Source organism: Eleutherodactylus coqui, chromosome 12 (assembly GCF_035609145.1).
Source record: "Eleutherodactylus coqui strain aEleCoq1 chromosome 12, aEleCoq1.hap1, whole genome shotgun sequence".
In the NCBI taxonomy this organism is placed as follows: domain Eukaryota; kingdom Metazoa; phylum Chordata; class Amphibia; order Anura; family Eleutherodactylidae; genus Eleutherodactylus; species Eleutherodactylus coqui.
Window position 1 is genome coordinate 95,931,582 of NC_089848.1, and position 23,435 is coordinate 95,955,016.

Sequence of the window (23,435 nt, forward strand, 5' to 3'; positions counted from 1 at the left end):
GCTGAGTGACTGGCAAAGAAGAAAGTTTCCTCAAGCTTGGACTCACTTCTGTGCTCCCTGAGATGACCGCTTTGTCCACGTTGACCAATGCCTGATCTTCAGAGTGGTGCACGCCTGGTGACCATTCTGCGCAGCGTTGATGAGCCCAGCAATGACCTGCGGTAAAAACAGATTGTACGACATGTGTCTGCTGTAGTGGGAACAATTCACACAAGGGAAAAAAACTAAGTCAAGGATGCCCCGTTGCCCTGCTCCCCCTGCGGGCGTTTTAGAATACACACACTTTGGGCCTGTCGAGTTCCAGTCATGAAATACGCAGCATTGTCACGGGCTGAAACTGCTTCTTGCGTGCTTTCTTAACTTTGCGCAAATTTATTGCATAGCTCACAAGCGCAAAGAAAACCACAAGGCTTCCCTATTGATTTCACGTGTAAATATGCAGTGAATATGCGTGTATCATCTGTATTCGCTGCACACTTAAGCAATCCTGTTGACTGTTATAGGCCATTTCGGTCCAAAATAAGACACGCTGTGGTTTTTTTTGTTTGTTTTTTTTTCATGTGTCAAAAACATGTCTGCATACCCCAATGCAAATCGATGGGGTTTCAGCTCTTCGTACTACGTGTGTAAATAAGCCCGTGTGAATAAGCCCTTAGGCCTCATGTCCGCTAGCTAAATGGAATTGAGGAATCCGCAGCGGATTTTGCCCATAGGGAATCATTGGCCATCCGCGGTCCATTAAATTGATTTTTGCAGCCGCGGATGGCATTTTAAAAGAATTGCGTTTTTCACACACGGGAGAAAAAACGCGGCATGATCCATTCTGCCGCGGATTCTGCGCGGATCGGCAACATTGCTATCACATTGATAGCAATGTGTGCGGATATCTGCATGCAAAAAAAATACCATTTAAAGCAAATCTGAGCGGAATCCACCGCGGAAATCCGCGGCAGATTCTGCGCGGATTGTATTTTTCAAGTGGACATGAGGCCTTAGAGGTTTGTCTCTGAGCTCGTGCTGACCTCTCCTCGCCTGCTGCATGCAGAGTAACAGCTCTGTCCCTATACATAAGCAGGGAGGGGAGCGGTCACTATAGATGTTGTGAGCGAGAGGATACCGGCGCGGCCCGCCTCCGTGATTCAGAACGCCGCTTTTAGAGTTAAATTTTAAAAGTGCATTTATTCTGAAACAACGCAGAGTTTCAGAATAAAATCACCCACGGGAGCAACAGGCATCCTTGCCCGGGGTTCAGGCCGCATGAGCCCGATGACAAAATCCCTCTAACTGTAGAAAGGCATTACTAGACAGCCAAATGGTGCGGGCACTGCAGTAATAGAGGCGTTTAACCGATACAATGCCCATGCTGATCAGTTGGAATGTCCAACGAAATTGCATTCGCAGAGATTAGCAGGGTCTACAACATTGTATGTTAAATGTTATTTAAAGTTACTATGGCTCAGAGAGAACATTGAATGCTGAGAATATCGTCTCCCGAGACCCCCGTAACTCCGGGATTGCCGTCATAATCTTACCTGTTGACTCAAACAAGAACTGGACACGGATGTCATCAGGAAGGCCAACTAGAGACAGTTCATCCCAGAATTTGCAGCCCTGCTCGTCGGAGGTGGTTTGGGTGCTCACACTTGTGTAGGTGACATTGTGTGGTGGGGACTTCACTCTGCAGAGAAAGAGATAGAGGTAAGTACACTGTGCAGTACTAACATTGGCCAAGAGAGGCAGCGCGCCGCGGCTAGGAGATCAGGGAAACATCCCAAAGCTGCGAGAAATTATTTGTATTGCATACATTTACACCGCTGGCAAAAAAATGCTGATGGGACAAACTTTAGGCCTCCCTCACACAGGGCGTTTGCAGAAACGCAGCGTTTTTCAACGCTGCGTTACTGCAGATTCCGCCCCGTTTCAGCAGCGCTGGCATGCTTTATGCCAGCGTTTTGGCTGCGTTTTCAGTTTGGCTGAAAACGCAGCCAAGAATGCTGAAAAGAAAAAAAAGCAATACTCACCTAGCCGCTGCAGTCCGTGTCGCGGCCGCTGGGCTCTGCCGCTGATCCGGGCTTCCCCTGCATTCACAAGTCTATTGCCCTAGGCCAGGTTTGAGAACCCCGCCTCCGGCAATAGAGTGCTGTGATTAGTTGTCGGTGCTTGCTCGATGCCCAATCACAGCCCTTGATTGACTGTCTCACCCAATCAGAGCTTGCCGGCGCTGATTGGCTGAGACAGTCAATGAAGGGCTGTGATTGGGCATCAAGCGTGCCGACAACCAATCACAGCACTCTATTGCCGGAGGCGGGGTTCTCAAACCTGGCCCACGTCAATAGACTTGTGAATGCAAGGGAAGCCCGGATCAGCGGCAGAGACCAGCGGCCGCGACCCGGACTGCAGCGGCTAGGTGAGTATTGCTTTTTTTTTTCTCCTCCACCTAGCAGGGACTGATTTTCGGGGTAGGGCTTCTATTGCAAGCCCTCACCCTGAAAATCGGCGGGCGGTTAACGCTGCCAAAAACGCGGCACAAAGTGCTGCCGCGTTTTCAGCAGTGCTGAAACCGCTGCCCATTCATTTTAATGGGTGACGCAGGGCTGCAAAAGCCCCAAAATAGAACATGCATCGCTGTCAAAGCGCAGCGTTGCAAGGCGCTGCGTTTTCAGCCCTGTGTGAGCAGCCCCATTGAAATGAATGGGAGCCTTGTACAGTGTTTAGCGCTGGGCTAAAAAGGCAGAGCTAAACGCTGTATAAAACGCCCTGTGTGAGGGAGGCCTTAAACTGATCCTGGAATGAACATGGATTCCTCTCATTACACAGTCAAGGTCTTCCCAGGCTTTGATATTGATGGTGGATCCTTAAAGCGATCTTTTGGTTTTGGGACAAATTTCTCTCCCAGGAGTGCAGAGTGGAGGAGGTATAGTGCCTGAAGATCTTATCAGTGGTCTCTGTTCTGCTGCTTTTGGGCCGCCAAGATAGCTGTCACCATCTTTAGGCTAACCGCGCATAATGCATTAGTAGTTTTAGAATGACCAATGCACTAATCCTGCTCTATGATTGGCCAGCACTGACCATGTGGGCAGTGCGTAGTGCAGTTGGAAAATGGTGGACAGCCTGGCCAGCCAAAAGCTGCTCCCAAAAGCGGGTGAACTGATGGATGTCCAAAGTCTACAGAAGATCAAACTCCACTGCTAGGCAGAATTTTGGCCCGAAACTAGATGGACACTTTAATGTGTATCTGTTACTTTAATTATAATTTTTTTTTTTTAACACATATTACAGGTGATTTTAACACTTTTTTTTTTTAATATCTTATTGCCCCAATTAAGGACGCTTTTAATACAAAAGTAGTTCGTTAAAAGCCCTTGTTCGTTCATCGGTTAATTGGCAGTACATTCAGACTGATTGTCCAATAATTGGCCTATCAAAATGCAGGCGAATGTTCATGCCACATAAGCAGCCTGTGTGAAAAGTCCTTTTCGAGAGCCAATTCTTCATGTACTGTGTATAGAAGACAGACAGCAGGTAGGCTCCACTCACCAGCTCAGAGAAGACTGAAAATTAGAGACTTAACGGAGGGAAAACTGGTGATTGATGCAGAATACAAGTCTTCTAATGACCAGATCTAGTCTTATTCCTCATGTACGTACATAGTAGCTTAGTCTGAAAAGCCATCTGAAAGTGTAGGTATGCTTAATAATGGCACTACAGTAAAAGAAACTGCAGAAATAACCGATGACTTCATTATCGTGCCGAGATGGTTTTGGTAGCTAAAGGGTAAAGCCTAAACAGAAATAGGTGTTCTACATAGGACTTCGGAGACGTTATCCTCTTTGTAATTGTTGTCTTCCACTTCCCTTCTGATCATGACCCTGGCACAGTGCCAGCTGTGCCAGCCAATCAGATGTGTGCCGCACAACAGAGGCTCAGTGCTGTGTCTTGGCCACTGTCCACCGCAGAGCTCGGAGAGATTACATCAGCAGCACACGGGGACACTAGAGCTGTTCCAAGATAAATCAATTTGGCTCTTTTCAGAGAGGCTCCAGGAAGCTCTCAGGATGAGAGGCAGCCGCAGAAAGCGCTCATTCCGAAAACGTGCCAGGGCCTCCGTGCTCGCATTTAAGCCGAAACCATGGTGAGCAGCGCATGTGAATTCAACAACTACTGCAGGGCTGCGTTCAGAAAAAAAGGATAGCCGTAAATAAAAAGCTCAAATGCAATAGTACACCGACTGTCTGTAAGGTCCCTCTTTGTAAAACACGTCAAGATGGCGCTCCGGCTAAGACAACAATGCATAAAGTAATCTCTATACATCCAACCAGAGGGGTTTAATTATATGCTGGGTACGTAACAAAAGCAGTAAAAGGCATGCAGCCGTATTGGCGTGCTGGTGGCACCGCAGATGAGGAGACGCTTCGGGCAACGTCTGAACAAATACAACTGCCACTGATACGAGGCAGTCAGTCACGTGCCACACGGGGGAATACATGGCGTCAAATGTGGTATGAAACAGGTAACAGCGCCCCCTTTATCAATGTATAGAGAAGTACAGGTTTAAATATACTTTCAGTATCAGTTCCTAGATTTTTAATCCCTCTGCTGTCTTACAATACGACCCTTCATTGTAGTGGGTGGATGGATATATATATATATATACACACACACACACACACACACACACACACACACACACACACACACACACACACACACACGTCTTAGGCAGGTTTCACACAGGCGGATTTTAATTGCGGAATCCTCAGTCGGATTCCACAATTAAAGCTTTTTCCTTCACACCTGCGGAAACAAATTGCGTATTCTGCGAGTGCGGGAAAGATCGGAGCATGTCTATTTTGCTGCGGACTCTGTGCAGACGGCCTCCATTGACATCAGTGGAGACCGTCCAACCCGCAGCCCATCCACAATGGACATTGAGGAGGAGCCGCGGGGTACCCATGTCAATGCCTAGCGACGGCGCTGGAAATACAAAAAATTAAAAAAAGAATAAAAATCTGTACTGCGCATGACCAATGGCGAGCGTCCACGGTAATCCACAGTACAGAAAAAGAAGGTATGCGGAGTCGCCGACCGGGGTCACAGCTGGATTGCACTGTGGGAACCTGCATGTTGGTGTGAGCCCGGCCTTGGGGTGGTTTGTCCTCAGCGAGAAATCCGCATGATTTCCGCCATGTGTGAACGTCCCCTCGGGGCTCATTCACACCGCCAGTTCTTTCCAGCTATGTTCCATCATAGAAGCAAAATAAGACAAAAAAAAAGTTTGGATGTTACTTTATTTGAGCCTCAGTTTTCCGATTTTGGTGTCCTACTACCGGCTACCCTTTTTTTGTGTTAAAAGGAAAAAGGAAAAAAAAAAAGGAAAAACAAAGGAGAAGAGAAAAAAAAAAAGAGCAGAAGTCTGCGCTAAGAAAGAGAACACAAACGGAAGGAAGCCTTCTTCACGCTACAATCAATGAGTGACTAAACACCCTAAATCGTGCCTAAATTAACCCGCAGTGAAGTCTGCAGCAATCTCACAGCATTTTGCCCCAAAATCCACTTCAAATTAGATGCTATGGAAGATCTGCAGCAAATCCAGTGTGTGTGAACACAATTTTACTGGGGTCTGCTGGCATTAGGTGGGGACAGGAGAGGCGCAATCACACCGTACAACCAGGACAACCACTACGACTGTCCGAGGACGGACGATACAGAGAAGGCTCATCCTCATGCCACTTACGCTAGTGATTAAAAGCTCATTTTCGGGGCTGCTCCTGACAATCTACGCAGCGTTAGGATCCCCTTCTGCCGCCCCTACCTACCTAGCACTAGACTACCCGTCGCTGGGTTCGTACTGCCTGAACCAAGGGAGCCAGGGCAGTTCTAAAATGCTGCGATGTTTCAGAACATACTTTTAAGTTTGACTCCGATCGGAGCGCCGAGTCAAAGAGGCGGGCCACGGCGGTCTGTCCCCGCCCACAGCATGATGGCCGACATCTCCACCCATACACAGCGTCCTGCGGCCGGAGAGCGAGCAGCGCGGCCCTCCTCTGACACAGAGTCAAACTTCAAAGTGTTTATTCTGCAATGCCGCAATATTTCAGACCACCACAAGGGGGCAACAGGCATACCTGCCCCTGGCTAACGCCATAAGCATCCAGTGGCAGGTTCCCTTTTAAAGCCTATGAGGAACGACAAAGATTTAAAAAAATGCAAAACCCCTTCATAAAATACCCATAATGCACCTCCATCTACAAGAAGCTTCCTGACCGCAGGGGCAGATATTGCTGCAGAATCTACGCCATGATGAATTGCTGCGGTTCTTAAGGCCAAAGGGGGTCCAACGCTACTAGATGGGGGTCTCTAATACAGCAGTGGTCATTCAGTGTTTCTTTTTTTTTTTTTTTTTTTTTAAAGTTCGTCACATAAAACAATCCCCGTTCGCTGTAACAACTAATTCCATCCTTGTACTTTCGCACCTTTTCACTCTGTGCAGAAAAAATAGGCGCCACGATTAATTTTCTTCTGTGTAAATGAGTATTTACATATGAAGGCCCAATGCGTTGTGGATATTATGGCCACGCGGGGGACCAAGATCCGTCCAGATGAATACCGGCAGCATCCATCACCAATAGTAAATCCCATTAGTCTTCTGCCCCAATCATCCTGCAATGGTGACTGTGAGGTGGGGGGGGGGGGGGGGGGGGGGGGGACGACAACACCCCGGTTTTTCCTACGGATGTGCAACGGATCCGCACAGGGATTAGCGCCAATGTAATTCATCAGGGCCAATCCACAGTCTTCACAGATGGAAACCGCACAAATAACGATCATGCGTCTGATTACAAAATCCACAGGCAATGGTTACTCCGGGCACGAAGGTAAGAAGGCTTACCCCAAGTTTCACAAAGCTCCCCGCCCACTAAACAAAAGGGTTTTTTTTACATTGAAAACATATTATTGGTCAAAAATAGTAAACGTAGAAAAAAAAAAGGATCCACGGCAGTTATGATCCTAACAGTCATACAGCTAGTCAATAACTACCAAATAATATGGCCGATTGGAGAAATAAGAAAAAAAATGCAGCAACAAAACATGTTTTTATTGTGCAAAAAAGTAATAAAAAAAACCTCCATCCGGTCATCTGGCATCACTGCAGTCATATAGCGCCAAAATAGGACAGAATGGCAGAACTGCAGCTTTTATTTAGGGCATACATTTCTCTCTGTGGCCGGGGTGTCGCACATCACTGTGTATGAGGACTGAGACTGGAGCAGCTGTCAGCAGCTTTCCCAGGCAATATTACCTGTTTATGGAGGTTGTTCAGTCATGTCCTACTGATGACCGCCGGGCCGATACACTCAAGCTGATTTCTGCAGGAAGCAAACACCTCCATTCCCACTGCAGTGGTCAGGTTTGGTAATGCATGCCATTCACTTCACTGGGGACTTTGCCTGTAATACCAAGCCTGGCCACTGCAGTAAGAATGGAGCCGTCTGCTTCCTGCAGAAATCAACTCAGTGTTTTAAGTCCATGGACCCAGAGAATAGTTCAGGCTTCTGCTTGATCTGCTTCTTAATAATCTTTCTATTATAAGCTTTACCCTTTTATTAACTAAAACATAAAAAAGACAGAAAGCAACAACTATAAACCAAATAAAACATAAAGCCATGTGATAAAGTTTGCTCGGCGTGGTCTCAGAAAGCCATTTGTAATCCAAGATGTAGCCAAATCTTCCCCCCTAAGCCTGTTATTTCTTGGCGCTGCTCCCCAATTCATTTATCTGGACAACCGAAGTAAATATGGCGCGGGCGGCAACAGTAGGCGATCACCCAGATGCGCTGGGTCTGCTCTGACACAATCTTACCTACCCTCACACACGATTCCAGAGAGCTACTTCCCGCTAGAATGAAGACCGTAGGTTATGGCGATTGGGGTTCAGCGGGAGGATTGTTACGGGCTTTAGACGTTGTGTCAGTTACAGATCGGGCGCCCCTTCGGTCCCACCGACAGAGTTTGCTAGGACTTCTAGAACACGTCCGGCTCAGACCCCAAAGCAAACGGCGCAGTAAACATCCAGCTTGGGCAAAATGAGTCTAGGGTCTAAGATCTGCTGATCGCTTGGGGGTCCCGCGCAGCTGATATCTGCAGAGTAACTATTGGTGACCGCGTCCCCAGGACAGAACAAACAAACATGAAGTGATCAACGGCTTCACCAAACACAGGGGCTTATTCACTGTTCAAAGTATGGCAGCTGTCTGCACAAATTGCACCAGAAAACAGTCTTGCACGCTCGCGCCACACGTAGCATGTGTTAGGAACTATCCGAAAACGTCTACGACTTGTCCGTTTAAGAAGCGTAGCCTGAATTACACCAAAAATTGTGCAGGATGAACTCATTTATTGTGTGTGTAATATATTAGATCTATCTATATGAATTAGCATTAGAGATGAGCGAGCGTACTCGGATAAGCACTACTCGCTCGAGTAATGTGCTTTATCCGAGTACCGCTGTGCTCGGGGCTAAAGATTCGGGTGCCGGCGGGGAGCTGCAGGGGAGAGCGGGGAGGAACGGAGGTAAGATCTTTCTCTCCCGCCCGCTCTCCCCTGCTCCCCGCTGCGACTCACCTGTCAGCCGCAGCGGCACCGGAATCTTTAGCCCCGAGCACAGCGGTACTCGGATAAAGCCAATTCCTCGAGCGAGTACCGCTTATCCGAGTACGCTCGCTCATCTCTAATTAGCATCCAAATTTTACGTACGGAATCTAATTCTCTCACTTCCCGATGTTGTAGAAACGTGAAATTTGGCACGGGCATTGATTATGTCATAAATAAGAAAAGTAAATCGGTCCCAACTCCATTATTCAATTCTATGCGCAAAAGAATTAGCGTCCAAATTTTATGTACGTAATCTAATTCTCTCACTTCCTGATGTCATTTTATATGAAGGAAACATTGCATGTTTACCTCCCCGTGGTGTTTCCTGGGTAACGCAGAGAACTATGCAAAATGGTGAACATATTTTTTTCCCTCGGTATCTCTAAAGTAACCACGACTTCATAAGATTTTCTGTGTGAACACCAGATAAACACCAGTACCAAATTAACTCGGGCGAAGCCGGATATATCAGCTAGTCGTCTGTGTGTGTGTGTGTGTGTGTGTGTATATATGTGTATATATACACTATATATATATATATATATATATATATATATATATATATATATATATATATATATATATATATATATATATATATATATATATATATATATATATACACATATACATATATATATACATATATATATATATATATATATATATATACATACATACATATACACACACACACACACACATTTTGTTTATGATTTTTAACCATTTCCTTTCTTTTACAATAAGGTCAGTTCACAGTGTCCCAGTGTCTCAAAACGCATTGCAAATGTTTTTACCTTCTTTACTATATTCTCAGGAGTGGTCCTCAATAGGACAAACGGGGTAAAAGTCCCAGGATAACCCTTTAAATAACATGGAAACCGAACGGACGCCCCAATAAAAGAGGATTACTCACTTCTGCTGCCCTCGTTTCGCTGACTTTGCGGCGGGCTTGCAGGTGCCAGCGCTGCCATTCTGTTCTTTGTTCTCAGTCAATGTTTTCCATGGCAGGAGATGGTCGGGCGTTGGACTGAACTGCTTTAATTCCCCTTGTCCCAAGAGACTCCGCTCACCGCAATAACAGAAAGCGCAAAGTTGTTCACTAAAATGGAGGGAAAGAAAGAAAAGATTTAGAACAAGATGTCTTCACAAGTCGTAGAGATAAAATGCTGCGCCGCACACGGATGCCCCACACGACGAACGCTGCAGTCAATGTTCAGGGTCACCTATATGTATACGTTCACCAGCAGACTATATACCGCATCACTTGTAATAATATAGTAGCGGGACCAGACAGATGGTAGATGCAACAACAGCAGACATAGTTCTTCGATTTCTTTAAATATCCAATATAACGATCAATTTTTTTTTTAAATCCTAAAACCCTGCAGTTCTCACTCTGACCACTAGGCTTAATAGTCTGACACTTCCTGTTCTCTAGGGAAAACTTCTCATTATAATCACGTGCAGGATTACACTGAGAGGTTACATCTATGCATAGATAACACAAGATTCACCATTCACACGAGGTGGTGATGTCACAGCTCACCTCCTCCCCCTCCCTGCACATTAACCACTACGCCTAATAATAGTCCGATACTTCCTGTTCTGTAAAGAAAACTTCTCAGCAGCCATCATCACAGACAGGATTACAATGAAAGGTTACACCTAGATAGAGATAAAACAGGATCCACCATTCATAATGCAATGGTCACAGATCACCTCCTCCACCTCCCTGCGAAGAGCATGCCCACAGCACTCCCCCATAGGCATTCATAAGTGGTGGCAACAACTCACCTCCTCCTCCCTGAACAGGACACAGAGCACTGTCCCCAGAGAGGTCTACAGGCGACTGTCACTGCTCACCTTTTCCTCCTGCACAGGTAATACAGCATGCCCACAACACTCTTCTATATAAGTCTTCAGGAAGTCACAGCTCACCTCCTCCGCCTCATTGCACAGATACACAAACATTCACACAAAACGCTGCCAGAGAAGTCTATAGGTGATGGTCACAGCTCATCTCATCCCCTCCCCTGCACAGGTCACAAAGCATGCCCACAATACTCTCTCCCATAGAAGTCTATAGATGGCAACAACCCAACTTCCTCCCCCTCCCTGCAGTTTGAGGTCTATAGACAATAGTAGCAGCTCACATTTTCCCCTACAGAGAACATAGAGCATGCCCACAAAAAAAACTTATAAAAATCTAGAGGCAATGGTCACAGCTCACCTCCTCCCTGCCCAGCTATGGAATATGCCCACAACACTCTCCAATATAAGTCAATGGGTCAGCTCCTGCCAATGAATCTTTGGCCCACGAGAATGCTATACAGCTCATCTCTGCATGCTGTAAAGGGATTATCCAGTGAGCCCCAATATTTACATGAACTCCTGGTGTTGAAACCTCCACTTCCATCCAATTCCGACAATGGGTCACGTAGCATTCCCCCGCTCTGTGCCGGTCACATCATCAATGGGGCTGGCCATTTGGCTCATCTTAATAACTAAGCCCGCCCCCTTCTGCTCTGCATCAGCCATAACGGAGAATGGGTCGGACTTCGTTATAGAGACAAGCAGACCATAGATTCAGGTTTAACTTCAGGGGACACTTATTAGCGCAGGTTCCATTACAGCTATGCGAAATCCACGTCTAATCCGCGGTGTGAACAGGGTCAAATATGGCTAATCTTCCCGTCTACCTGCAGCGAGTGCGTGCGCAAATCTGCAGTAACTAAGCACGAATTACGAGATAGAAATGTCTGCGGCAGATTCCACCATTTCTGGGGCATCGCGGGGTTACTGGTCTAATAACCCCATGATGCCTCCTATCAACTGCTAATGTCAGATAAATACAGAGATTTGCCATTCTCAGATTTCGGAATTCTTCCTGCCCGTCGGAGGCGGGTGTTATGGTGGTCACATGACTTCGCACCCAGTTTTCCTAAAGACCACAATAGATCACAAAGGCCCGTGGTCGTCCTTGTTCTCTCTGCTGCGGTTCTTGTAATCCAGTCCATCAATTCTAGATTGCAGTAATAAAGCAGCAAAGAGTGAAGTCAAGCATAGAAAATGTCATTCTTGTGCTGGCAGCTCGCGCCAAACCGTGAGCGCTGCTAATTGGGGGCGGAGGCAGACTGCAGCCTCACTAGGACAAACAAGAGGGCTCTCCGGAGCCGAGAGGTCGGGGACAGATAATATGGCTAGTGACTGCAGGAACTGCCCGGCATCCTAAGGTGGCGGTCCGAGTGCACAGAAGACTGGTCTTCATAATGAATAGGCCACCATTAACCCTTTATATCATCAGTGGTTTCTCTTCTCCTTAAAGGGAATATGCCATCAGAAAATGACCTCTTGTATATTTAAGAATTTTGGTGATCTTTAATTTTTAATGTCAAGATCTATAAAAGGAAATGTAAACAAATACTGAAATCCTGCAGTTCTCACAATGACCACTAGGCCACTAGGCCCAATAGAGACAACTTCTCAGCTGATATATCACCACCACCACAGGCAGGATTTACAATGAGAGGCAACACCTGTATGCAGGTAAAACAGGATCTAAGATTCACAATACATGATAACATGCCCGCCCTCCATACCTGCAGAGAGCATGCCCTCAACACTCTCCCGTAGACGTTTATAGGTCATGGTCACAGCTCACCACCTCCTCTCTATACAGAACACAGCATGAACACAACACTCCCCCACAGAAGTCTATAGGTCATGGTCACAGCTCACCACCTCCTCTCTATACAGAACACAGCATGAACACAACACTTCCCACAGAAGTCTATAGGTCAGGGTCACAGCTTACCACCACCTCCTCTCTATACAGAACAGAGCATGAACACAAACACTCCTCGACAGAAGTCTATAGGTCATGGTCACAGCTCACCACCTCCTCTCTATACAGAACACAACATGAACACAACACTCCCCCACAGAAGTCTATAGGTCATGGTCACAGCTCACCACCACCTCCTCTATACAGAACACAGCATGAACACAACACTCCCCCACAGAAGTCTATAGGTCATGGTCACAGCTCACCACCACCTCCTCTATACAGAACACAGCATGAACACAACACTCCCCCACAGAAGTCTATAGGTCATGGTCACAGCTCACCACCACCTCCTCTATACAGAACACAGCATGAACACAACACTCCCCCACAGAAGTCTATAGGTCATGGTCACAGCTCACCACCTCCTCTCTATACAGAACACAACATGAACACAACACTTGCCACAGAAGTCTATAGGTCATGGTCACAGCTCACCACCTCCTCTCTATACAGAACACAGCATGAACACAACACTCCCCCACAGAAGTCTATAGGTCATGGTCACAGCTCACCACCACCTCCTCTATACAGAACACAGCATGAACACAACACTCCCCCACAGAAGTCTATAGGTCATGGTCACAGCTCACCACCTCCTCTCTATACAGAACACAGCATGAACACAACACTCCCCCACAGAAGTCTATAGGTCATGGTCACAGCTCACGGCCTCCTCTCTATACAGAACACAGCATGAACACAACACTTGCCACAGAAGTCTATAGGTCATGGTCACAGCTCCCCACCTTCTCTCTATACAGAACACAGCATGAACACAACACTCCCCCACAGAAGTCTCTAGGCCATGGTCACAGCTCACCACCTCCTCTCTATACAGAACAAAGCATGAGCACAACACTCCCTAGTAGACGTCTATAGGTCATGGCTACAGCTCACCACCTCCTCTCTATACAGAACACAGCATGAATACAACCCTTCCTCGTAGAAGTCTATAGGTCATGGCCACAGCTCACCACCTTCTCTCTATACAGAACAAAGCATGAACACAACACTCCCCCACAGAAGTCTATAGGCCATGGTCACAGCTTACCACCTCACTCTATACAGAACACAGCATGAGCACAACACTCCTTGGTAGACGTCTATAGGTCATGGTCACAGCTTACCACCTCCTCTCTATACAGAACACCGCATGAACACAACACTGCCCTACAGAAGTCTATAGGTCATGGTCACAGCTTACCACCACCTCCTCTATACAGAACACAGCATGAACACAACACTCCCCCACAGAAGTCTATAGGTCATGGCCACAGCTCACCACCACCTCCTCTATACAGAACACAGCATGAACACAACACTCCCCCACAGAAGTCTATAGGTCATGGCCACAGCTCACCACCACCTCCTCTATACAGAACACAGCATGAACACAACACTCCCCCACAGAAGTCTATAGGTCATGGTCACAGCTCACCACCTCCTCTCTATACAGAACACAGCATGAACACAACACTCCCCCACAGAAGTCTATAGGTCATGGTCACAGCTCACCGCCTCCTCTCTATACAGAACACAGCATGATCACAACACTCCCCCACAGAAGTCTATAGGTCATGGTCACAGCTCCCCGCCTCCTCTCTATACAGAACACAGCATGATCACAACACTCCCCCACAGAAGTCTATAGGTCATGGTCACAGCTCCCCGCCTTCTCTCTATACAGAACAAAGCATGAGCACAACACTCCCTTGTAGACGTCTATAGGTCATGGCTACAGCTCACCACCTCCTCTCTATACAGAACACAGCATGAATACAACCCTCCCTCGTAGAAGTCTATAGGTCATGGCCACAGCTCACCACCTTCTCTCTATACAGAACACAGCATGAACACAACACTCCCCCACAGAAGTCTATAGGCCATGGTCACAGCTCACCACCTCCTCTCTATACAGAACAAAGCATGAGCACAACACTCCCTAGTAGACGTCTATAGGTCATGGCTACAGCTCACCACCTCCTCTCTATACAGAACACAGCATGAATACAACCCTCCCTCGTAGAAGTCTATAGGTCATGGCCACAGCTCACCACCTTCTCTCTATACAGAACACAGCATGAGCACAACACTCCTTGGTAGACGTCTATAGGTCATGGTCACAGCTTACCACCTCCTCTCTATACAGAACACCGCATGAACACAACACTGCCCTACAGAAGTCTATAGGTCATGGTCACAGCTTACCACCACCTCCTCTATACAGATCAGAGCATGCCTACAACACTTCCGCCAAAGAAGTCCAAAGGTCATGGTCACAGCTCACCACCTCTTCTCTATACAGAACACAGCATGAACACAACACTCCCCCACATAAGTCTATAGGTCATGGTCACAGCTCACCACCTCCTCTCTATACAGAGCACAGCATGAATACAACACTTCCCACAGAAGTCTATGGGTCATGGTCACAGCTCACCACCTCCTCTCTATACAGAACACAGCATGAACACAACACTCCCCCACAGAAGTCTATAGGTCATCGTCACAGCTTACCACCACCTCCTCTCTATACAGAAATGAGCATGAACGCAACACTCTCCCATAGAAGTCAATATTTTATGACCACAGCTCACCTACTCCCATTTCCTCTACATGGCACAGAGCATACACACAACACACTCCCTTCAAAGTTAATGAGTCAGGTCCTGTCTACTGAGTTTATGGTGCATTAGTTCTATGGTAAAACATATCTCTAAATACAGCTTAAAGGGATTGGCTGGTTACTTTTTGAAATTTAAATCTCAGGTGTATTTACGGAAAAACAACAAATCAAGTAGTACCTACCTGTCCATGGTGATCCAGCGCTGCAGCCTTGCTATTCTTCCAGCCTCCACTAACAAGTGAAGTCAGATGACCACTGCCTGCCAATCAGAGGCGGCGGCAGCAGAACTGCCTGCTCTCCTGGCACCAGCGTTCACATCCTGGGCGCCATGGACAGGTAGTTACGGCCTTCTTATTAGCAGGCAGCGATCACCTGACTTCCACTGTCAGAGATTTGGAGAACAGCACGTTGCAGCACTGGATCGCTGGAGTCGCGGACAAGTAAATTGGTTATTGTACCCCATTCTGCACCTGCCATTTACATCTCAAAAAGTAACCGGACAACCCCTTTAAATGACACCAATTTCATTCATTCTTGTGTTATCACTGCAAATCAAGTTTGAAGTCAGCTTCTCTAGTGTCTAGTCTGCTCCCCGCGGTCATCTACGCGGTGTCAGATCTATTTCAACATGTTCAAAGTCGTAAAACAATGCACTCGCCCATAAAATGCTTAGTTCAAAAATGCTCCGTTCTCCAGCTCTCGATTCCTCTGCACTCTGTTTATCGATTGTTGCCAGGGAAACAGAAAACCTTCTATGGAACAAAATAGAGTACAGCGGTAGCTGGGCCGAAACCTACTGCGATCCTGAGATCCCGGCCATCAGATGCAGATGAAAGAAGTGCTACAGTGTCAGCCTCCTCTGCTAGGTCTTTCCACAGAAGAGGCGATCGGTTTCCGTGGCAACAAACAGTAAACAACCAGAGACAGAGGAATCAATATCTGCAATAACTGGAGAACGGAGCATCTTGGAAAGAAACATCTTGTGGGTGAATGCCTTGTTTTTGCAATTTCAAAACACATTGAAATAGGATTCCTGAGATGGGAATACCCCTTTAAATCAATGGGAGATGTCAAAACAACCACGTGAGGGCGCTAATTTAGTGATCTTAGCTATTTTTTTTTCTTTACTAAATGGGAGTTGAAGCCTGGGCTCCATCGAGAGGCGTCTCGCTGCCATGATTGTGATTGTACACTTTGATCCACAATTGTAGTTGTGGCCCCTCAGTAAAGGCTCTGGTCACAGTTTCCGCTTAAAGGGGCTGTCTACATTCCCATGAACTGATTTAGGGCTTGTTCACGTCAGCGTTTATGGCTTCAGTTTTCCTGTTCTGTGGCCGGAGGGAAAAAAACAGAATTCCTAGTTAGAACGCATGGGTCCTATAACGGATGAAAATGGCGCTGAAAGAACCCTGTTGACTTTAATGGGGGTCGCACAGCCTTACGCCCTCCAGCACTTTGCCAAACCAAACCGTGCTACCTCTGATATTCGGACTAACGTGAATGGCGCAACAGCGCACATGTGCGACCGCTGCTATCCACACATCAGAATGTCAGTTCCCCCCCCCCCCCCCCGCCATCCTGTGGATCATGGTACAAACCCCTTTAAACATTTGAAAACAATGGAAATTAGTGTCACATTTTTACTACTTTAACGGTTTTACATTTCTTGTAATCCTTTTCATACCCAAGTCATCTTTACTGCAGGAGAGCGCTGCAGTAAACCTCATGCGGTCGAGGGAACCATTACAGCATTACTCACCAGTAAACGAGCCTGTAGCATTTGATGCTGGCTCGCTGACCATTATCGTGACTCACGCGCTTTAAAACGCGACGTATAAGCTGCGCCCCGGCGGTCGAGTAATTACTATTGATTTTCTTACTTTACTCAACTACCCAAGATAAAAGTTGTCATTTGAGCAAAAACATCTAGAGAATTGTTTTGCAGCAAAGTAAAAAAAAGGGATCCTGGCTTGTAAGCGAGCGAAAGGTTTAAGAGCTCTGCAACTTCTATAAGGGGCGAATACGACTTTAGGCTAAGGTCATACTGCAGTCTTTGCTGCATTAAACCCACATCAGAGGCCTTGAATTTCCCATTTGCATACGACCTACCTAAAACACACTAGGAAATGCTCAGTTTTGGCTAGTTCTGATCACGTGAGCAGCGCTGGCCAATCAGAGAGAAGGTATAGTGCATTCGTAGTCTAAGGTTCTTATATGCCAGATTCCCGGCGGAAATCTCGCGGTTTGGCCGCAGCGAAAAACCATGAGAAGCGCTGCTTCAAAATGTGCGGCACTTAGCCTCAGGTTTTGAAGCGGCCTGGCCGCTTGCGCTTCCTCTGCGCCCGGCGCTCCCATAGAGGAGAGCGCGGCCGCAGCAGAAGAGGGGAAAAAATGAACCTGCTGCGGCCGGCGAATCCGCTCCGCAGCGCGGGTTTCTGCCGGCTTTGCCACGGCAGATCTGCCGTCCCATGTGGACGAGATTTCTGAGAAATCTCATCCACATGGCTGGCTAATCCTGGGATTAGTGGCCGCAGGCGGACTTGCCGCGGCGAAATTCCGGACGGAATTTCGTGTGAACCCAGCCTCACACTACCAATGCACTATGGTCGATTAGATAATCTAACGGCAATCAGCAATCTAAGAAGGCCAAAGCTAGGCCACGGAGCCAGCGGACATGATCAATTACAGGCAATATATAAATTTTGTCCTGAAACAGCTTTAAAATCCCCTATGAGGGAAAATGCCTCGTGAATAGACATTTCGGTGGTACATCGTGTAGCCCCAGCCTGAAAGGGATGTATCCCCTATAGATTTCTTCTACTCCATTTTCTGGTTGAAGGGTATTTTTTATTCTATTGTGGGCACATGACAATGCGGCGGCCATCTTGGTAGTCGGCCCACCATCTAATTGTGCAGCCTTAGAGGATGGAGGCCGTGACCAGCACCGTATCACAGATGTTCGGGCAATTACCTTTAATGTCTTTTATACTGGAGATTATATATAAATTGGAGGAGAACTATTGGGGGCGCTCTCAACAGCAGCCAATCGGCCTGTTCTGCTGTGTTAACAGGCAAGGACACCACTCAGGACCGCTGGTGATCAGCTATTCTCCGGCCCGCTGTCAGTGTGTACGCGGCTGGAAGCTGGCAGCTCCGTATAATTGAAGTGGTGCGTGTTGATATTGCAGTTCCTGTTCCCATTGATTTCAATGCAATACCAACCCGCGATCCTGCAGTGGACGAACCCTTCAAGTGATTTTAACATGAAGGACATTCCCGTCTCCGCTTTACATGGCAGAGGTGGAAAAACTTGCCCTCCGCCTCCGGTCATTTGTCGGAAAGAGACGATCATTTCAGACCAGCGCGGTTTGTGTAGCTCCCATTGAAGTGAATGAGAGCAAATTTAGCAGCGGTTTCCCATCTCGGCTATGGAAAGCAAAGATGGGAATACCCCTTTAAATGTGTTTTGTTTGTTTTTTTCCGCTCAAGTTATTACAGAGTGAAAAAAAAAAGCAAAACAGGCCTTTCTATAAATGTAAATGAAAATAATTATGTGTCTGCCATTTAGTGACATTTACTACAAGTGCAGGAAGTGACCTCAGCTGACCGCTCGGGGGACACGTGGCGACCGGCGCGCTCACAGCAGCAAAACAAGAAGACATTCCCCATTTTGTTGTTTTTCCACCTAAAAAGGTGTCATGACACATTGTGTACAAGTGAGGAAACTAGCGCCGACGCCAAGCCGACTGCGGATGCGCACGCGTGGGGGGGGGGGGGGGGGGGGGGCACTTACTGTCGGACATGGGCGGATCTACAAAGTGATAAATAAGACTCATGGCAGGATAAGTCGGTGTTCAGCATTAGCAGATTCATCTTCTTCACACGTCATTGAACAGTTACCAGCAGACATGCAGAATAAAGATAGCAAGTTGCGCTATTTTTTTTTTTACGCTGAAATGGTAAATGACGGAAATGGACGCTACCCATAATAGTCAATGGCTTCCATTAAGAGCCGCTAGTTTCGGACATTCTGACAGATCTAGCCAGCGGTTTGATTTTCGTTTTCAGCTCCATAACCGAACAAAAGGAGGAAGAGACCAACAGCCTTCAAAAATGAATGTCTAAAGGGTTAACCCCACTGTCTGGCAGTGCATCCGCTTCATATACGGACTTCTGAAGGAGGTCCAAACCGAACCCCGAGTCTCCTAACAGAAAACATGGGAGCATCGTACGCATGCAGACCCGCGGTCAGGCCGGTATACACATCAGAAGTCGTACGGTAAACGGATGAAAACTAAAAAGGTAACGGATCCGTCGCAAAAGAAAAAAAAAAAAGTTAGCTCCCGTTTGCATCATTTAGCCCTCATCCACACACAGGAATTTGATTTTGGTCAGCAAAAAACTGGAAATAAGAAGAAAAGAAAAAAAACGGAACAACAACGCACTTGTACGTTACAGCATCAGTCCGTGGGGATGAAAAACCACCGATGTGAATCCACTCATTGACTTCAATGGGTCCCAGTTCTGTCCGGTTCAAACTCTGGCGTTAAAGCCGTCTGTGTGAATAAGCCCCTAGACATCAGTTTTACAGATTTTGTGTTTGTTTGTAATGTGGCTCTATTATAAGGCACATTCACACCTGCGCTCGCAGTTCTTGGCTGTTCGTGTTGATCGGCTCCATGTGATCCCGACCTCACAATTGCGCATGAGTAGTTGTATTAAACTAATCAGTCAAAACGGACACAAACGTTTTCGGTTTACTGCACAAAACCCGAACCCCGGGGGAATATATGTGCAAAACATGCGGCAGATTTTGTTTTGCGAATCCTTGGGGTGCGTTCATACAGCGTAATAGATGAGGAGGTAAAACAATGTCAAAACGCGCCCCTGTGAACCCTTGGTTTGTAGGTGCGGATAAGCGGCAAAACATGTCAAAGTGCGCATCCAAACCTGGTGATGAAATAGGAAGCTGAAAACTAAGTAGTGATGAAACTTCTTTTCCAATGATTGGTATTAAAAATACGTGTCGGGGAAAAAAAGTCAATGGGACGCGTCTTATAAGCGTATTTCGTCCCCCTTGGGGGGCGTTCAGATGACAGAAGTTACCACAGAATTTTGCGTGAATTCCATCTCTAAATGCCATCAGCTTCTGACGGTTTTCGGCGCTGATTGAACTCTGCTAATGGACAAAATCCAAGCGTGGTATTCCACCCAGGAGAATCTCGTTGTCGCACCAATCAGGGACAGGTCACTTCTCAATGCAGAAACGCAATCTTACACGTTGGATTTCCGCGTGCAGATTTTGCCCATTGAGCGCACAAAATTCACAGCAAAAACCGTACCAGAAAGCCGCAGATTGACGTTTTTTTCTTTTTTTGGGACATTCCGCCGTATGAACATACTCCTAAGACAGAACCGGAAAACTGACCGCCGCCTGACCAAATGACCTAAAGAAACGACCTCCCACCTCCATTCAGTACGAAAATAAAAGCTTCTCGGCATCTGATGCAAACATGTTTGGCGCCGGTACAGAAGCGTCTTACAGGACTCGTTTCCAGAAATCTCTTGTTAACGAGAGAGGAGCGCGTGGGATGCGGCGGCCGCCATCCTCATCTTGCACTAATTAAGACATTCAGTAAGGAATTCAGCAACTGCTTCGACGGGCTGCTAACGCTTCACAAGTCATCACCACTCCCATCATCCACCCCCGAGCACAAGATATACAGACCTGCTTCTGGCTTCGACTCCCACAGACACGGTGGAGTGCTGGGACTCTTCGGATGGAGAACGCTGAAGATCGGGCGTTGGTTGCGTAGTGTCCGTCACCTCCGCCTCGCCGCGCTCTTCCACAGATTGGTCTTTAATATCTAGAAAACAGAGAAAGGAGGGTAAAGTCCGGACTGTGGAGGGCAAGTCGCTGGGAGCTCCTCCTGTACGGGGGTCTCCGATGGGTGACGCAGCCTTGTCTATGGTCACTAACAGTCCTCACACCACCAAATAAGAATTGTGGATATTCTGCAAGGGTTCGATCCGCGGTAATACAAGCGATCAATCAAGGGCATTGGATTACACAGCGACGCTCACATTAACGGGTCGGAATAGCGTAATCTGCTTGTGCAAAATAGAACACAGCAAAGTAACTGCACTTAGGAGGCGGGTGGGGGGAGGGGGGGCAAACCAAAAAAAAACTACATGGCCAAAAGTTTTGAATTCTTGGGGGGCTCAGGTGCCGAGACTCCCACCAACAGCACCCACCCAAATGCTGTGTCCAGTTGTCCATCATTTGAAGTGCGGTTCCTCCGTAACGGGAGCCGTCAGCGGGGCTTTACTAACCGAATACCAATACAGATTTACTATTTAAAATACGAGTTTTTTGACACTGACAGTTCATGTTTTAGACACTTCCGAACACTTTTTTTGACTTGCCCGAAAAGGGGGTGTGGCCTAAATTGGGCCAAAAATGTTGCCGCAATTTTTGACGTAAACTAAGCCCACTAATAGTTGGCATAAACTTCTACAAGACCGTCTTAAAAATGCAACAGATTTACCACCCAGCTGGTGAATCTTAGGGCCCTCGTACGCCGGACAACAATCGTTCAGATTCCCGCTGGATCGCGATAATCGTTGAGTGTAAATGTTGGCAGCGACTGAAAGACGAACAATAATTGGTCTGTCGTTCAATTTCTGCAGGCGTAATCATCAAAGGACGTCGGCCGTATAAACAGGCAGTCCGTCATCTATGAACGAGTGCCTGTTTACTGGGAATGGAGGCGGGTGGAAGCGATCTGCGGTCTCTCCGCCTGTATGAAAGCGCAGGAGCGATTATAATTACCGCTGCCGGATGTAGAAGCCCATAACAGACATCCCATGTAAAAGGGCCTTAACGGTTTAACCTTTAGACAATATTAGTAAATGTGCCCCAAGTTTTGTATTTTTTATACCTTTCAGTTGTGCAGAAATCTCAAGCAGAACATTTCCCGCCGGTATGCTAATGAGCCCAGCCCCCTGCTCATGTCCCAGCCAGAGTCTGTCCTTTAACCCCTCCTTCTCCTTCATAGTAAGTTCTGCCCCAAACCCCGTGACTTGTGTGTAGGACCAAGGCAGCATTAAGTGACATCAGAGAGGACATGTGACGTCACTTGACACTGCCGAAGCGACCGCCAGCGCATGCATGATGGACCAAGGAAGTTCGCCGGGATCCTCAGCAACTCAGATGTCACAACTCGCCCACAAGGTGCGGGATCTGCAGCAAATCAGACGAAAGCCAGGCCAGACAACGTGATTAGGGAAGAGCCTGGGGTGGGGTAGTGCTTTAGAAAGGAGGACAGCCTCCAAAGTGATGTCATCTTGCTGATTAGCATATCCGGCGGGTAAAAAGTTTAGATTGCAATTTCTGCACAATGGAAACGTACTGCAGCATAAAACACATCGCCGCCACCTCCGACACACCCGCGGCACGGCGCCAGCTATATCCTAGGCCAGTGTTCCCCAACTCCAGTCCTCAGGGACCGCCAACAGGTCATGTTTTCAGGATTTCCTCAGTCTTGCACAGGAGATGTAATTATTGTCGGTGCCTCAGACATTGCCACAGGTGTTCTTACCATAGGATATCCTGAAAACATGACCTGTTGGTGGTCCCTGAGGACTGGAGTCGGGGACCTCTGCCCTAGGCCACCCGCGGCTCTAGTTATAACGGATACTGCTGTATTATGTCGCCACCGGAAGTTAGAGGTGGCAACATAATACAGCAGTCTTCAAATGTATTAACAGCCCCAGCTTCTGATTGGCTAAGGGCACGTCAGGGAGAATAGTGGAAGTCGCGGTGCTGTCGGCAGAGGCAGGCGTCGTCCTGACACGGCACTCCATTGGAGAGGACAGCGGCAACGTCGGCAGCAGAGGCACAGCGGGACTGACAGTGAGCAGGGCAACCAGAGCTGCAGTGCATGTAGTTAAGTTTGCCTGGGCTGGAGGGTTAGGGATAGTTTTCCTGTCAGGTTAACATGATTAGCTGTAAGTGCTTCTGTGTAACAGCTGTAACCCTAACCCTCCAACCCAGGCAAAAATCACAACACACGCTAGGACCTTTAAGAAATGAGCCAATCGGGAGCTAGGCGGTCAGTTATATCCTACCCACCCGTAGCACGGCGCCAGTTTTATCCTACCCACCCGTAGCACGGCGCCAGTTTTATCCTACCCACCCGTAGCACGGCGCCAGTTTTATCCTACCCACCCGTAGCACGGCGCCAGTTTTATCCTACCCACCCGTAGCACGGCGCCAGTTTTATCCTACCCACCCGTAGCACGGCG

At 47.4% G+C, this 23,435-nt stretch overlaps 1 protein-coding gene across 7 annotated transcripts in view; it reads right to left on the reverse strand.

Annotated features, from left to right (window-relative positions):
- KMT2C (lysine methyltransferase 2C) overlaps positions 1–23,435 on the reverse strand; it is a 223,971-nt gene that overhangs the window by 158,028 nt on the left and 42,508 nt on the right. For all 7 annotated transcript variants that reach the window (XM_066585567.1, XM_066585564.1, XM_066585562.1 and 4 more), the window contains exons 3-6: positions 20,857–20,995; positions 9,569–9,754; positions 1,533–1,678; positions 47–156 (exon numbers count right to left, since the gene is read on the reverse strand). In XM_066585567.1, coding sequence (XP_066441664.1) covers positions 47–156; positions 1,533–1,678; positions 9,569–9,754; positions 20,857–20,995 — 581 coding nt within the window. The remainder of the gene's footprint in view (positions 1–46; positions 157–1,532; positions 1,679–9,568; positions 9,755–20,856; positions 20,996–23,435) is intronic.